General features: G+C 46.9%; 1 protein-coding gene across 13 annotated transcripts in view; it reads left to right on the forward strand.

Annotated features, from left to right (window-relative positions):
• Positions 1–2,760: 2,760 nt before the first annotated feature.
• Positions 2,761–14,900, forward strand: part of LOC144593435 (regulating synaptic membrane exocytosis protein 1-like) — a 338,785-nt gene continuing 326,645 nt past the window's right edge. For all 13 annotated transcript variants that reach the window (XM_078398979.1, XM_078398984.1, XM_078398980.1 and 10 more), the window contains exon 1: positions 2,761–3,102. In XM_078398979.1, coding sequence (XP_078255105.1) covers positions 2,957–3,102 — 146 coding nt within the window. In that variant the 5' untranslated portion in view covers positions 2,761–2,956. The remainder of the gene's footprint in view (positions 3,103–14,900) is intronic.

Here is a 14,900-nt window from a genome sequence, read left to right on the forward strand (position 1 = left end):
GGATAAGGCCGTGCCAGGGGGTGAGGATGAGGGGGGGGGTGGGGATAAGGCCGTGCCAGGGGGTGAGGATGAGGGGGGTGATAAGGCCGGGCCAGAGGGTGAGGATGAGGGGGGGGGTGGGGATAAGGCCGTGCCAGAGGGTGAGGATGAGGGGGGTGATAAGGCCGGGCCAGGGGGTGAGGATGAGGGGGGGGTGGGGATAAGGCCGTGCCAGGGGGTGAGGATGAGGGGGGGTGGGGATAAGGCCGGGCCAGGGGGTGAGGATGAGGGGGGGGGATAAGGCCGGGCCAGGGGGTGAGGATGAGGGGGGGGGGGGGGGTGGGGATAAGGCCGTGCCAGGGAGTGAGGATGAGTCAAGTCAAGTCAAGTCAATTTATTTGTATAGCACATTTAAAAACAACCCACGTTGACCAAAGTGCTGCACATCTGACTAGGAAAAAAAAGAAACATACAGTGGGGGGTGATAAGGCCGGGCCAGGGGGTGAGGATGAGGGGGGAGGATAAGGCCGGGCCAGGGTGTGAGGATGAGGGGGGGGGGGGTGGGGATAAGGCCGTGCCAGGGAGTGAGGGTGAGGGGTGGAATAAGGCAGTGCCAGGGGGTGAGGGGGTGGAATAAAGCAGGTCCGGGGGTGGGTGGGGATATGGCCGTGCCAGGGGGTGAGGATGAGGGGGGGATAAGGCAGTGCCAGGGGGTGAGGATGAGGGGGGGATAAGGCAGTGCCAGGGGGTGAGGATGAGGGGGGGGGTGGGGATAAGGCAGTGCCAGGGGGTGAGGATGAGGGGGGGGGGATAAGGCAGTGCCAGGGGGTGAGGATGAGGGGGGGATAGGGCAGTGCCAGGGGGTGAGGATGAGGGGGGGGGGATAAGGCAGTGCCAGGGGGTGAGGATGAGGGGGGGGATAAGGCAGTGCCAGGTGGTGAGGATGAGGGGGGGGTGGGGATAAGGCAGTGCCAGGGGGTGAGGATGAGGGGGGGGGGGATAAGGCAGTGCCAGGGGGTGAGGATGAGGGGGGGGTGGGGATATGGCAGTGCCAGGGGGTGAGGATGAGGGGGGGGTGGGGATATGGCAGTGCCAGGGGGTGAGGATGAGGGGGGGGTGGGGATAAGGCAGTGCCAGGGGGTGAGGATGAGGGGGGGGTGGGGATATGGCAGTGCCAGGGGGTGAGGATGAGGGGGGGGTGGGGATAAGGCAGTGCCAGGGGGTGAGGATGAGGGGGGGGGGGGGGATAAGGCAGTGCCAGGGGGTGAGGATGAGGGGGGGGTGGGGATAAGGCCGTGCCAGGGGGTGAGGATGAGGGGGGGGGATAAGGCCGGGCCAGGGGGTGAGGATGAGGGGGGGGGATAAGGCCGGGCCAGGGGGTGAGGATGAGGGGGAGGGGGGGTGGGGATAAGGCCGTGCCAGGGAGTGAGGATGAGTCAAGTCAAGTCAAGTCAATTTATTTGTATAGCACATTTAAAAACAACCCACGTTGACCAAAGTGCTGCACATCTGACTAGGAAAAAAAAGAAACATACAGTGGGGGGTGATAAGGCCGGGCCAGGGGGTGAGGATGAGGGGGGAGGATAAGGCCGGGCCAGGGGGTGAGGATGAGGGGGGGGGGGGTGGGGATAAGGCCGTGCCAGGGAGTGAGGGTGAGGGGTGGAATAAGGCAGTGCCAGGGGGTGAGGGGGTGGAATAAAGCAGGTCCGGGGGTGGGTGGGGATATGGCCGTGCCAGGGGGTGAGGATGAGGGGGGGATAAGGCAGTGCCAGGGGGTGAGGATGAGGGGGGGATAAGGCAGTGCCAGGGGGTGAGGATGAGGGGGGGGGATAAGGCAGTGCCAGGGGGTGAGGATGAGGGGGGGGGGATATGGCAGTGCCAGGTGGTCAGGATGAGGGGGGGGATAAGGCAGTGCCAGGGGGTGAGGATGAGGGGGGGATAAGGCAGTGCCAGGGGGTGAGGATGAGGGGGGGATAAGGCAGTGCCAGGGGGTGAGGATGAGGGGGGGGTGGGGATATGGCAGTGCCAGGGGGTGAGGATGAGGGGGGGTGGGGATAAGGCAGTGCCAGGGGGTGAGGATGAGGGGGGGATAAGGCAGTGCCAGGGGGTGAGGATGAGGGGGGGATAAGGCAGTGCCAGGGGGTGAGGATGAGGGGGGGGGATAAGGCAGTGCCAGGGGGTGAGGATGAGGGGGGGGATAAGGCAGTGCCAGGGGGTGAGGATGAGGGGGGGGATAAGGCAGTGCCAGGGGGTGAGGATGAGGGGGGGGGGATATGGCAGTGCCAGGTGGTGAGGATGAGGGGGGGGGGATATGGCAGTGCCAGGGGGTGAGGATGAGGGGGGGGATAAGGCAGTGCCAGGGGGTGAGGATGAGGGGGGGGGATAAGGCAGTGCCAGGGGGTGAGGATGAGGGGGGGGTGGGGATATGGCAGTGCCAGGGGGTGAGGATGAGGGGGGGGGTGGGGATAAGGCAGTGCCAGGGGGTGAGGGTGGGGATAAGGCAGTGCCAGGGGGTGAGGATGAGGGGGGGGTGGGGATAAGGCAGTGCCAGGGGGTGAGGATGAGGGGGGGGTGGGGATAAGGCAGTGCCAGGGGGTGAGGATGAGGGGGGGGTGGGGATATGGCAGTGCCAGGGAGGGGCCGTTGGCGACCGTTATCCGTTCGCGAGCTGGGCTGGGCGGGGCGGGGCGGGGCCGGGCCGCGCGAGGAGGGGGGGGGGAGGATGGCCCCGCCCCGCCCAGCCCCGCCCCCTCCTGCCCACCTTGCCAGCGCCCAGCCGCAGCATCAGCACCGCGCTGAGAGCGGAGCGGAGCCCAGTCGAGCTGAGCTGAGCTGAGCTGAGCTTCGGATCGGATCGGGATCGGGATCGGGATCGGGATCGGATCGGAGCTGGCGGCGGGCTGGCAGACCGTACGCTTGTCACCTCGCTCACTGCTGGCGGTGGCTTCTGGTGAGCGGCCGGTCGGCCGGCGCGGAGATGTCGGCCTCGCTGGGCCCCCGCGCCCCCGCCCCCGCCGCCGCCGTGCCCGACCTGAGCCATCTGACTGAGGAGGAGCGGAGCATCATCATGGCCGTGCTGGACCGGCAGCGTGAGGAGGAGCGCAAGGAGGAGGCGATGCTCAAGTAAGCGCCATGGCCCCTGCCCCAGGTGGTGCCCGGGGCTCTGCTGACGCCGCCTCTGCCGCTTCCCGGCGGAATATGCCGGGTGGGGGCGGCCGTTACCTGGCGGGTGGGGATCGATCACGCCGCCGCGTCCCAGCCCAGGTCGGCGCCCTTCCCACCCGTAACTCCCCTGGCGAGCCGTGCCGGGACAGATGCCATGTGGGTGGGGAGAGACTGACCGTAGCCCGGTACCCCGGCCCCGCGGCACCGATGTCTGCGGCGGGGCTACCCTGCCCCACTCCCCCCGAGAAGTGCACCCTGTTGTGCGGGAATAAATGTTGTCTCACCCCCTTCAGACGTGGGTGTGTGGGTGGGTGTGTGGGTGGGGTGCACTCGGAGGAGGTAGGTGTATTTGACAAGACACCATTAAATCCCGCAAGCCGAATGCACTTAGACCGCTCCCATTTTCTTTCAAAGAATCGTTTTATTTACAGTTTTCGTCCAATCTTTTTAATCTCTTCAGTATCTGTTCATGTACCAACTGCTGCATTATAGCCTTGGACGTCTGCATTGGCATAAATGTGAATTCAGTTTTTCAGAATAATTCCGTATAGGCTGACCCGTAAATGATGTTACATTGTGGCTGAAATGTACCTGTCAAAGCGCTTGTGTATATTTAGCATTAAGTATTCAAGGCCCAAATCAAATACTGTCACAACTGTAATGTGCTTCGTGTTAGCTGTGGGTGGGGCTAGTATTCTAAAACCCGATGTTGTGCAAAATCATTGCGTTATCTCAGTGCTCTTAGAGTTGTGGAAGAATTAAAATATTCATTTAATGTATCAAATTGTACGATAAAGTCCTCATTTATGTTGACTTATACAGCTGTTTTACACCAGTGGATGCTTCATTGATTTCAATTTCATTGTATCTAGCAAGCCCAACACTTTTTCTTGCTTGATTTCTTTGAAATATCAGTATCTTTAACTCAATGTTATTTGTCAGGATACAGTTGTGAAATGGCTTGGATGGTTTATAATCTGTCGGGAGATCTAACGAGAAACCTAACAAAGCAACCTAAATCCTTGTGCAACTGCTTTCCATCTTGTATTAAATGCTAATTGTGTGGTTGGTGTGCTGGCAAGGAACAGTTCCATTGTTTTAAGAATATTTTGTACAACAACATAAATGGAAAAGCAGAAGTGTTATCTTGCCTTCTGATTGAATCTGTACTTTCTGAATATTAGTTATCAAATGAATGACATTATTTTGTGGATTTGGCTCAATAGCCATCTACTATGCGACCCTAAGCTCTGGGAAATTGGCGACTGACTTTAACAGGAAACTAAAATTATAGTTCTTAATATTTTAAATTAAATCAGTCATTATCTATTTAAATTTGCCATTATACATACTATGCGAATTCGGAACATATTACTACTTCTTGATTTTTTTGGATGAACAGAAATATCCTCCAGCCAGATATTAGGAACACTAAACCAATTGTCTTCATCCTTCATCCCAAGCTCTTTCTTGAAGCCATCAAATCCATGCCTCTCCTTGAAATCATTTGCATCCTTGATGTCATCCTTGAACTCTAAGATGAACTTTGGACCACACCATGCATTGGCAAAGACCACCTATTACACCTCCATGGCATTCTAGGCTCTGCCATGCTTCATCTATTATGTTACTGATATCAATGTTGTTGTTTGTATTTAACTCTATCAGCAACCCAAGGGATATAGCGAGAAAGCAGGAATGAGGAACTGATTTTGGATGATCAGCCATGAACATATAGAATGGCTGGTTCGAAGGGCTGAATGGCCTACTCCTGCACATATTTTCTATGTTTCTATGCCCTCGCTTGTTCTTCCTTCCATGAGTTAAGTCCCTCACTAAATATCCTTCATTACCAGACCTTGCTTTTCAATCACTTGGCCTCACAAACCCTCCCCCTACCCTCTCAGTATTATCACCTCCATTCTTTAAACTCTCCAGGAACTCTTGGATCTGAAATTTTGCCACAAAGAGCACCCCCAAATCTAATGAGTCTATTGTTAATGTACTTTATTGTTAAGTCCCAACTAGAACGACTGGGCTTGCATACGCTGGAATTTAGAATGATGAGAGGGGATCTTATTGAAACATATAAGATTATTAAGGGATTGGACACACTAGAGGCAGGAAACATGTTCCCAATGTTGGGGGAGTTCAGAACCAGGGGCCACAGTCAAAGTAAAGGGGAGGCCATTTAGAACGGAGATGAGGAAAAACATTTTCACTCAGAGAGTTGTAAATCTGTGGAATTCTCTGCTTCAGAAGGCAGTGGAGGCCAATTCTCTGGATGCTTTCAAGAGAGAGTTAGATAGAGCTCTTAATGATAGCGGAGTTAGGGGGTATGGGGAGAGGGCAGGAATGGGGTACTGATTGTGGATGATCAGCCATGATCACATTGAATGGCGGTGCCGGCTCGAAGGGCTGAATGGCCTATTTCTGCACCTATTGTCTATTGTCTATTGTCTATCACCTTTCTGCTTCTTTCCTATTTCAAATGTCACTTCTTCTATTTTGTGATAATGCTCCTGTGCAACAAAAGGGGGCATTTTTGCAGCATCTACACAAGCATGACTTGTTTCTGTTGATTGTCATGATTTTTTTGTGTTTAAGCTTCGACTCCACAGCAGTTTTTAATATTGTCCGTAAAGTGGGAAATAGTGAATTAACAACTTCCAGTCCAATCATCTTTGAGATTTCGCATTGTTGATTTATTTGGGATCTGTAAGGTATTTATTTACAGGAGTAAGCAGCAAGATCACAACATGAAATAACATACATGTAATGTTGAAGCAGTTAAGAATCACTGTTCTGAAATGTCTAGATTTTGTTAACTTTAGGTTTAGAAATCATGATCTTAACGTACCAAAGTTTAAGGTGGACAAGGATTGTTGAGTTTGGACATTTTGGCTTTGTGTGTTTGATATCTGAGCTGAAGAATTGTGTCATTTAGCCATGTAGTACACTTCATCTGTGGAATCTGATTGGTGACTTAACTTCCCTCTGGCTTTATTTGCTGATCTTGTCCATGTAACTACACATGTTTGGGTCTGTTGATGAGCTGGTAAGAAATAACCAGATCAGCACCAACTGTGCCAAAAATGTATACACTACGGCTGTTTGCATTTTGAAGCTCTAACTGCAGAATTGGGCAAGTGGAAAGGGTGGTAACAATTAGTTATTTTTTGTCTAGATGGCAAATTACATGTTTGGGTTTCTGCATACTATTCAGGTGCTATTCATTTGTTGTCTGATGATTTGCTGCAGATGCTAATAATGCTCCATAATTGTGTAGCATGAGAGAGAGGGTTGGTTTGAAAAGCCCAATGTTTTGTTTTTAATTTCATGTAGCGACTCCCATAATTCACTTACTAATACTGCCCACACAAAATTCTGCCGTGACCAGAAAAATCACAGGAACAAGAGATTGCCATTTGGTCCACTTGAGGCGAGTGTATCTGTAAATTAGATCTTGTTTGGTCAGTAAATTGTCATGTTTTCATATCCCTCTTGTGCAAAATTCTTTCCATCTTAGTTTTTAAATTTTAACTCAAATCAACACATGGTCAGGAGATCAGGAGGGATCTGGACTAAGAGTAAGATGGGCTGGCAAACATTAGGGAAATCGGCCAATGTTCCTGATTTTCCCGTTTTGCTCAATCAGAAACTATTAATGTTTGCTTCTGCTTTGTATGAGGCAAACATTGTTTATGTAATTGAAGGCATCCGAAACACAGAACCATATCCCTACAAACACATTCAAGAAGGGTTGGGGCTTTAAATTTTAAAATTTCTTCCCAATTGTTGAAAAAGTTTTCTTGATTATTACTGCCGACCAAAACCATAATTTTCAGAGAGTATCAGCTCATGGACCTGTAGATTTGTAGTGTGGTTTAGTGTGTGTGGACAACTAATTTGACTGCCTCTGCTATGTAGATTAAATTAGAATCTAACGTATTGCTGTAGGGTAATGCCTTGAGGCTACTTTCAGATACTTTGCTGGAAATGAGAACCACACAGAAATGACACAAATAAAGAGCACTGTGGTACATGACTTCGCAGGGTTCTGTGTGTTAAACTGGAATCTTGATATCCTCAAGTGGGGTTCCATGTTGCTATTCCATGGGGTCAGTATTATGAAATTTTACAGAGACATATTTTCACAGAATGCAGCTGGTCAGAATCTAACATGGTCTGGCAGCACGTTTTTCTGTTTGTGGTAATACTTCACATTCAGCCAGTTGAAGGCATTGGATGGGCTAAATTGGTTTTTAATTCCACGGGATCATGATCTCTGTATTGTTCATGTATCACATTCCTTATAGAAATCTCAAACAGGTTAAGAATTGTGCAGAGTTTCTTCCACAGAAATGGCAAAATTTACTGTTGTTCTATTTGATGTGGTCACAAAAGCAAATGGTGTTTGGTGTCAGCGTCAGCCCCCAGAATGGCCTTGCCCCTGCTGTATTCACTGCTGTTTCTGGTTGAGGTTTGGTGGGCAGATTGGCAAATTTGGTGAATCACTGACCTTTTGCCCACTGACAAAGTAGGCCTGTCTCGCGCTGAGTTGTCAGGAATGGAATTTCTTAGAATGTGTATTGCTATGTAACCTCTCATTTCAGTGAACCATGGCCCACTGGGAACCTTCAGTACACGTGATTGATTATGTGGCCAGAGATCTCGGATTGAGAGGGACCCTGAAAAGCAACAGTGATGTCTGGCTCAATATGTGATTTGAAGTGGGTTATAGAGCCGTATAGAATGAAAATGGGCCCTTCAGCATACTGTCTCTGTGCTGATCATCAAGTATTCATTGTTTTACTCTAATTGTACAATAATTCTATTTTTTAAATTCTCCCCACATTTCCATTTACTCTTCCAGATTCTACTGTTCACTTATGCAATAAAGATAATTTACATTGGCCAATTAACTGACCAACCTGTATGTTTTTGAGATGTGGGAGGAAACTGGGAGAAACCCACATGCCCATGGAGATGGTGCAAACTTCACACAGCACTCGATGTCAGGATTCAAAATCTGAGTAACTGGAACTGTGAGGCAGCACCAGTGTAATTGTTCCTGTGCTGTTGGGGTGGAGTGAGGAATGGGTGCCAGAGCAGCTTTCAATTTCAAACAGTGCTAACTTAACAAGTCTTTATTACTCCATTGATAATAAATAAGTAATCCATAAATTAATCTTCTGTGACTGATATTAAAGCTGATCTATTATAAGTTTCCTCAGCAACTGAACCTCCCTACACTGTTGGCAAGATAATTGCAAAGATCCACCACTTTGAATGAAGAACATAGAAAATAGAATGGTACAGTATTGCACAGGAACAAGTCCTTCGGCCCACAAGCTCTGGGCCGAACTTGATGTCAATTTAATCTACACTGCCTGCACATTATCCATATTCCTCCATTCCCCGTATATTAATTTGCCTATTTAAAGGCCTCTTGAATGTCACTATTGTATATGCATCTCAGAAATTTTAGCTGTTAATCGCAAATGGCTAACCTATTTTCAGACTGCCAACCCAAGTTATATATATCCCAACCAGGAGAAACAACAACTCTGCATCTACTCTGTTAAATCCTGTAAGGAGTTTCATTGTTTTAAATAAGATCGCATCCCATTATTTTAAATACTAGAGTACAGACCTAGTCATCTCAATCGCACATCAAATTTACTATCTCATGAATCACTGATGAATTTTTCCTGTCCTCCATCTACTGCAAATCTATTCTTCTCTAATTAGGAAGACCAAACATGTTAGTTTTCCAGAAACTGTCATACCAGCGCCCTATATAATTGAGATGATTGACAGCTTCAAGTTTCTCCGCATCTAACCCGGGCCCTTAATACTGACGTGGTGATCAAGATAACAATGTATTTATTTTCTTGTGTGTCTGAGAAAAATTGGCTTGCCTACAAGTATTCTCTTGAGCTTCCACCAATGCACTATAGAAAATATTCTGATGAGATGCATCTCAGACTGGTATGGCAATTTTTTTTTCTTTGGAGTGTAGGAGCCTGAGGTGTGGCCTTACTGAGATGTACAAAATCAGGAGGGGCATAGAGCAAATGAATGCTCAATATTTTTTCTCCCAGAGTAGAAGATTCTAAAACTGGATGGCATTGGGTTAAGTTAAAAAGGGAAAGATTTAAGAGAGATATTAGGGACAACTTTTACATTTGGGGTAGTCTATATCTGGAATGAGCTGCTAGTAGAAGCCATTGAAGCAGATATAATGACTACTTTCAAAAGACATTGGACAGACAGATGGCTAGGAAGGTTGAGAGCGATATGGGTCAAATGCAGGCAAGTAAAACTAGCTCAGAATGTTAATGGTTAGCATGGACAAGGTGGGCTGAAGGGCTTGTTTCCCTACTGTATAGCTCCATGACTATGAACTATGCACTGCTACCAATAGCCTTGAAACATACTACCTCGTAGCCTTGTTCACAGTAGCCAGGGATTTCAAACTCCAAATTGTGATACTAAAATACAATCAGCACATGTCTTGTCCTACCAGAGGCCCAAACACCCTTAATCATCACACAACCATAAAAGATGCCTACCTCTGACCACATTTTAGAAAATCTGACCACCTGCATGTGCTTCTACTCCCTGCTCATAATCAAAAACTGCAGTGGAAGAATCCAGTACAGAAAGTCGTATGATGCTGTGTGAAGAAACGGAGGAGATGTTTCACAACTACTTTGAGCTGGTGGACTAATAATAATAATAATAATATTCATTTATTGTCATTGCAACGAGTACAACGAAATTAAAAAATAGCCAATCCTGACGGTGCGTACAAACATATATGCAATAAATGCAAAAACAAATAAATACATAAATACAATTAAATACAATTATATGACCGATTTTTTAACGGTGTTGCCTAGTGCAAAGGTAGTGTTCAGTTCTCGTATGGCCCTGGGGTAAAAACTGTTCTTAAGTCTGTTTGTTCGGGATTTGATCGACCTGAAACGTCGACCAGAGGGCAGATGAACAAACAGACGGTGGCCGGGGTGGGATGGATCTTTTATTATTTTGCCTGCTCTACTGAGGCAGCGTAGGCTGAACAGGTGCTCCAGGGAGGGCAGTGAGCAGCCGATGATTTTCTGGGCCGTCGTGATGACCCTCTGAAGGGCCTTCCTGTCCTTTTCTGAGCAGCTGGCATACCATGTGGTTATACAGTATGCCAGCACACTCTCGATGGAGCAGCGATAGAAGGACAACATGAGCTTCTCCTGCAGGTTGGTTTTCCTGAGGATCCTCAGGAAGTGGAGTCTCTGCTGTGCCTTCTTTACTGTGGTGATGGTGTTGGTAGACCAGGTGAGATCCTCTGCGATGTGCGTACCCAGGAACCTGAAAGCTGGTACCCTTTCCACACAGACCCCATTGATGTAGAGTGGGTCGTAATCTCCACTGGTTTTTCTAAAGTCAATTATAAGTTCCTTTGTTTTGGAGGAGTTCAGGACCAGATTGTTCACTGAACACCATGCTGCCAGCCTTTGGATTTCATCCCTATAGGCTGTCTCATCTCCTTCTGAGATGAGTCCAACCACAGTCGTGTCATCCGCGAACTTGATGATGGTGTTGGTGGGATGGGTGGGGGCGCAGTCGTGAGTGTAGAGGGAGTAAAGGATGGGGCTCAACACACAGCCCTGTGGTGAGCCGGTGCTCAGTGTAATGGTGGAGGAGAGGTGAGGGCCTATTTTGACTGTCTGGGGGCGGTTGGTCAGGAAGTCCTTGATCCATTGGCAGATGGTTTGGGAAAATCCAAGGTCGGAAAGTTTGGTGACCAGTCTGCTCGGGATGACCGTGTTAAAGGCAGAGCTGAAGTCGAGGAAGAGCATCCTCACATAGCTCCCCTGGTGTTCAAGGTGGGTCAGTGCAGTGTGAAGAGCAGTGTCGATGGCATCCCCTGTAGACCTATTTGCTCTGTAGGCAAACTGGTGTGGGTCGAAGGTGGGTGGGAGGCTGGCTTTGATGTGCTGCAGGACCAGTCTCTCGAAGCACTTTGTGATGACCGGTGTGAGTGCTACCGGACGGTAGTCGTTAAGACCGCTGATGACAGACTTTTTCGGCAGTGGGATGATTATGGCGGACTTCAGGCAGGGAGGGATGGTGGATTTTAAAAGGGACAGGTTGAAGATTTTTGTGAAGACCTCAGATAATTGGTCTGCACATTCCCTCAGCACTCTGCCCGTCACACCATCGGGGCCTGCAGCTTTCCTGGGATTCACTGCTCTGAGCACGCGCTTAACATCATACTCCTGCACAGTGAAGGTGTTGCTGTCAGGTGCTGGAGAGGGTGTAATGTCTGCCACTGTAGCTTTCTCCTCGAAACGAGCAAAGAAACAGTTAAGTTCCTCAGCCAGCGAGGCGTCGCCGTCGGCAGTCGTGCGGTTGCTGGTCTTGTAGTTGGTGATGTGCTGGATGCCTTGCCATACCCGCCGTGGGTCATTGTTGGAAAAGTGGTCCTCAATCTTCCTCTTGTAGGACGCTTTGGCATCCTTGATGCCTCTCTTCAGGTTGGTTCTAGCAGCACTGTATAGAGCTCTATCACTATTCGAGGACTGTGCAGACAACCTAAACGAGTATGCCACTGCAGTTACAGACTATATCTGTAAGTGTGTAGAGGAATGTGAGCTAAAGAAGACGATATGAGTTTTGCTCGACTGAAAACCATGGATGAACCAAAATTCTTAACTCTACCTTACACCATTAGTGTACTTCAATAATTATTTTGCATTATTTCAGATTGCCCTACAATCTTGCACCATGCTGCTGTTTTGCACTAATTTTTGTATATATTGTTGTATTGATCATGTACTGTATGTGTACTGTTTAACGTGAGCTTCGTGTGAACAAAGAATGTCATTGCACTCCAGTGTATATTACAATATACTAATCTGAATCTGTGACACTCAAATGCTGTTGCATTAAAGAGCAAAATATTTTTTTACCTTCCTAATTGCTGTCACGTCTTCATGTTTCAGTTGTTCATAATTTTTCTCTCTATTTTAACTTCCAGGCAGTATTCATATCATATCATATCATATCATATATATACAGCCGGAAACAGGCCTTTTCGGCCCACCAAGTCCGTGCCGCCCAGCGATCCCTGTACACTAACACTATCCTACACCCACTAGGGACAATTTAAAAAAAAAACATTTACCCAGCCAATTAACCTACATACCTATTAACCTATTCCTTTCAGTTTTTCCGCATAAGCCATGTTCTTACCTATTTACTTAGCCTATCTGTAGTCCCCTAAAGCCACTCTCTGTCTTTCTTGAAAACCATACTGCCACCCAGCTTTATATCATCTTCATATTACCCCAACGGTGCTGAAAATGATAGGCAGAACATGGTAATACTACTGACTTCAAGGATGCATGTGCAGGACAAACCGATATTTTACTCCAATCCAGGCCCAACCTGAAATTTCCTGTGAGCTGTCTGCGTGTGCAGCTTTGCATTATTTGCCATGCCTTAATGAAGGAGAGCAACGTAACTACCACATTGCTTTACCTGTTGATGACCAACAGCAGAATGGTGGTGCTGCTGCCTCACACCACAAGTTTCCTAGGGTCAATCCTGACACCCAGTGATGTCTATGTGGGCTTTGCACATTCTCCCTGTGGGTTTCCTTTGGGTGCTTCAATTTTCTCCCATGTTTCAAAGACATGCTGATTGGGGGGTTGATTTGCCACTATGTAAATTGCTCTTAATACATGTAATACATACTATGTAAATTGCTCTTAATAAGTGAATATGCAGGCAGTTGGTGGGAAAGCGAGGAGAATAAATGGGTTTAGTATAAATGGGCGCTTGACGGTTGGTGTGGACTCGTTGGGTTGAACTGGTTTCTGTGCTGTGTGCTTCTGTAACTCCAAAATTGTATGGTCCCTCGGATCTATATGGGTAATCGATGACTGATTATGTGCCTTGCCTGCATTTTTGCATTCTTTTCCACTATTGGTTCCAGGCAGCAATTATGCCTCAAGACTCTAAATGTCTGAAGGGTGCTGACCAAAAACATCACTTATTCATGTTCTCCAGGGATGCTGCCTGACATGCTGAGTTTCTCCAGCACTTTGTGTCTTTCTTTATAAACCATCATCTTCAGTTCCTTGTTTCTACATTTCATCATTTTATTACTATCTGGTTACCACAATCATAATGAGTTGGAATTGCGAATGTTACGAGGCCTGCACTGGGTTAAATTGATGTGGATTAATTGGGTTTAACTATCCAAGCACAACATTTCTAGCATTATCCCATTTTGAATTTACCTTTTTAATTGATTGAAGTTTTGACTGATTAAGAAGATGTACCTTTAGTGGAAATCTTTCAGTTATGTATCTGAGCTGCTTTACAAGAAATCACCCGTTACTACATTTTAGATCCTAGTAGAAGCTTAATTGAGCTGCTAATGAGACATAATTTATTCACATTTCTCCCAATTTAGTGTTTTTGGTCTGTACTCAATACAGACAGATGTTTGGAATACATGGAATTTTCTATTTTGTGTTGCACATGCTCTTATGGCATGAACAATTTAATCCTAATTTCTGCAATAATGGATTTGAAAAGCCTTCTACTTCAGTGTAGAGCACCTTTACTGACCTTTTTAGAATAAATCAAAAATGTCGAACACATTCTGTTTGGTTTCCAACCTCTTCAGAATACTATGTGCTCAGAAGTGACAAAAGCATGACCGGAAATAATTCAAGAGATCATTTGGTGTCTAACTGTCTACTGAATCTCATGGTGTATGAATTGGGTGCCAACTTTCCCATGTTTATTTAATTGGCTGTAAAGCGCTTTGGGATATTGTGAGATTGTGAGAAGTTAAATTGTGTGTCTTATTTTCTTGTTCTATAGTAAGCATGGTGCCGGAGAAACATTTGTTTTCTATTACATTTGTCCAAAAGACAATTTTATTTTTGGTGCAAGTTAAACATTTGCTGCAGCACCGCACAGCAGCTGTGACAACAAAATACCTTATTCTCATTATCATTGGAGAAACCATACCTAGACCAGGTGATGACTTTGTGGAGCATCTGCATTCAGCATGGAGGAGTAACCCTGGGCTTCAGGTGCCTACACTCTCATTCAAAATTATTCCCACTGATCTTTCTGTAAGTGGTCTTGTATGTTACAACAAAACTCAACATAAATCTAAGGAAAAATGATTCTCTTCCATCAGGGCACATTTCAGGTTCCAATATCGAATTCTTCAATTTTGGGTCATTCACTCTGTCTTTACATTTATTTCAGAACTGACAATTTCTATCAGTCATTATATTGGCTCAATCTTTAAAATTTTGTTTGGCAGATCTCAGTCTTACCTCTCGCAACATATTAAGTGGACAAAAAAGGCTTAATATTGCTGGCAACTGCCCCAATTAATCTGATAGAGTTAACTCTGCTAGTTTTGGTAAAGGTTGCGTAATTGGAACTGTTAATTGTTTGTCCTTCCATGAATGCTGCCTGGCCAGCTGGGTATTTCCGGGGTTCTTTAAGTTGTTTCAGGTATTCAGCATTGCTGTTTTTTTAACTTTCTTTTATTATATTTCTCTTCCTCCCTGGAGATCCCTAGAACATCTCAGTAGTGATCTACAGTGGGCAGCAGAAGAAAATTAAGTTTAAAGGCCCCTTGGAACCCAGACCACTCTAAACCATGGGTGAGCTTACTTCATGGGTTCTTTTGAGATGAATCCATGTGGTGCAGA

This window comes from Rhinoraja longicauda, chromosome 5, assembly GCF_053455715.1.
Source record: "Rhinoraja longicauda isolate Sanriku21f chromosome 5, sRhiLon1.1, whole genome shotgun sequence".
Lineage (NCBI taxonomy): Eukaryota > Metazoa > Chordata > Chondrichthyes > Rajiformes > Arhynchobatidae > Rhinoraja > Rhinoraja longicauda.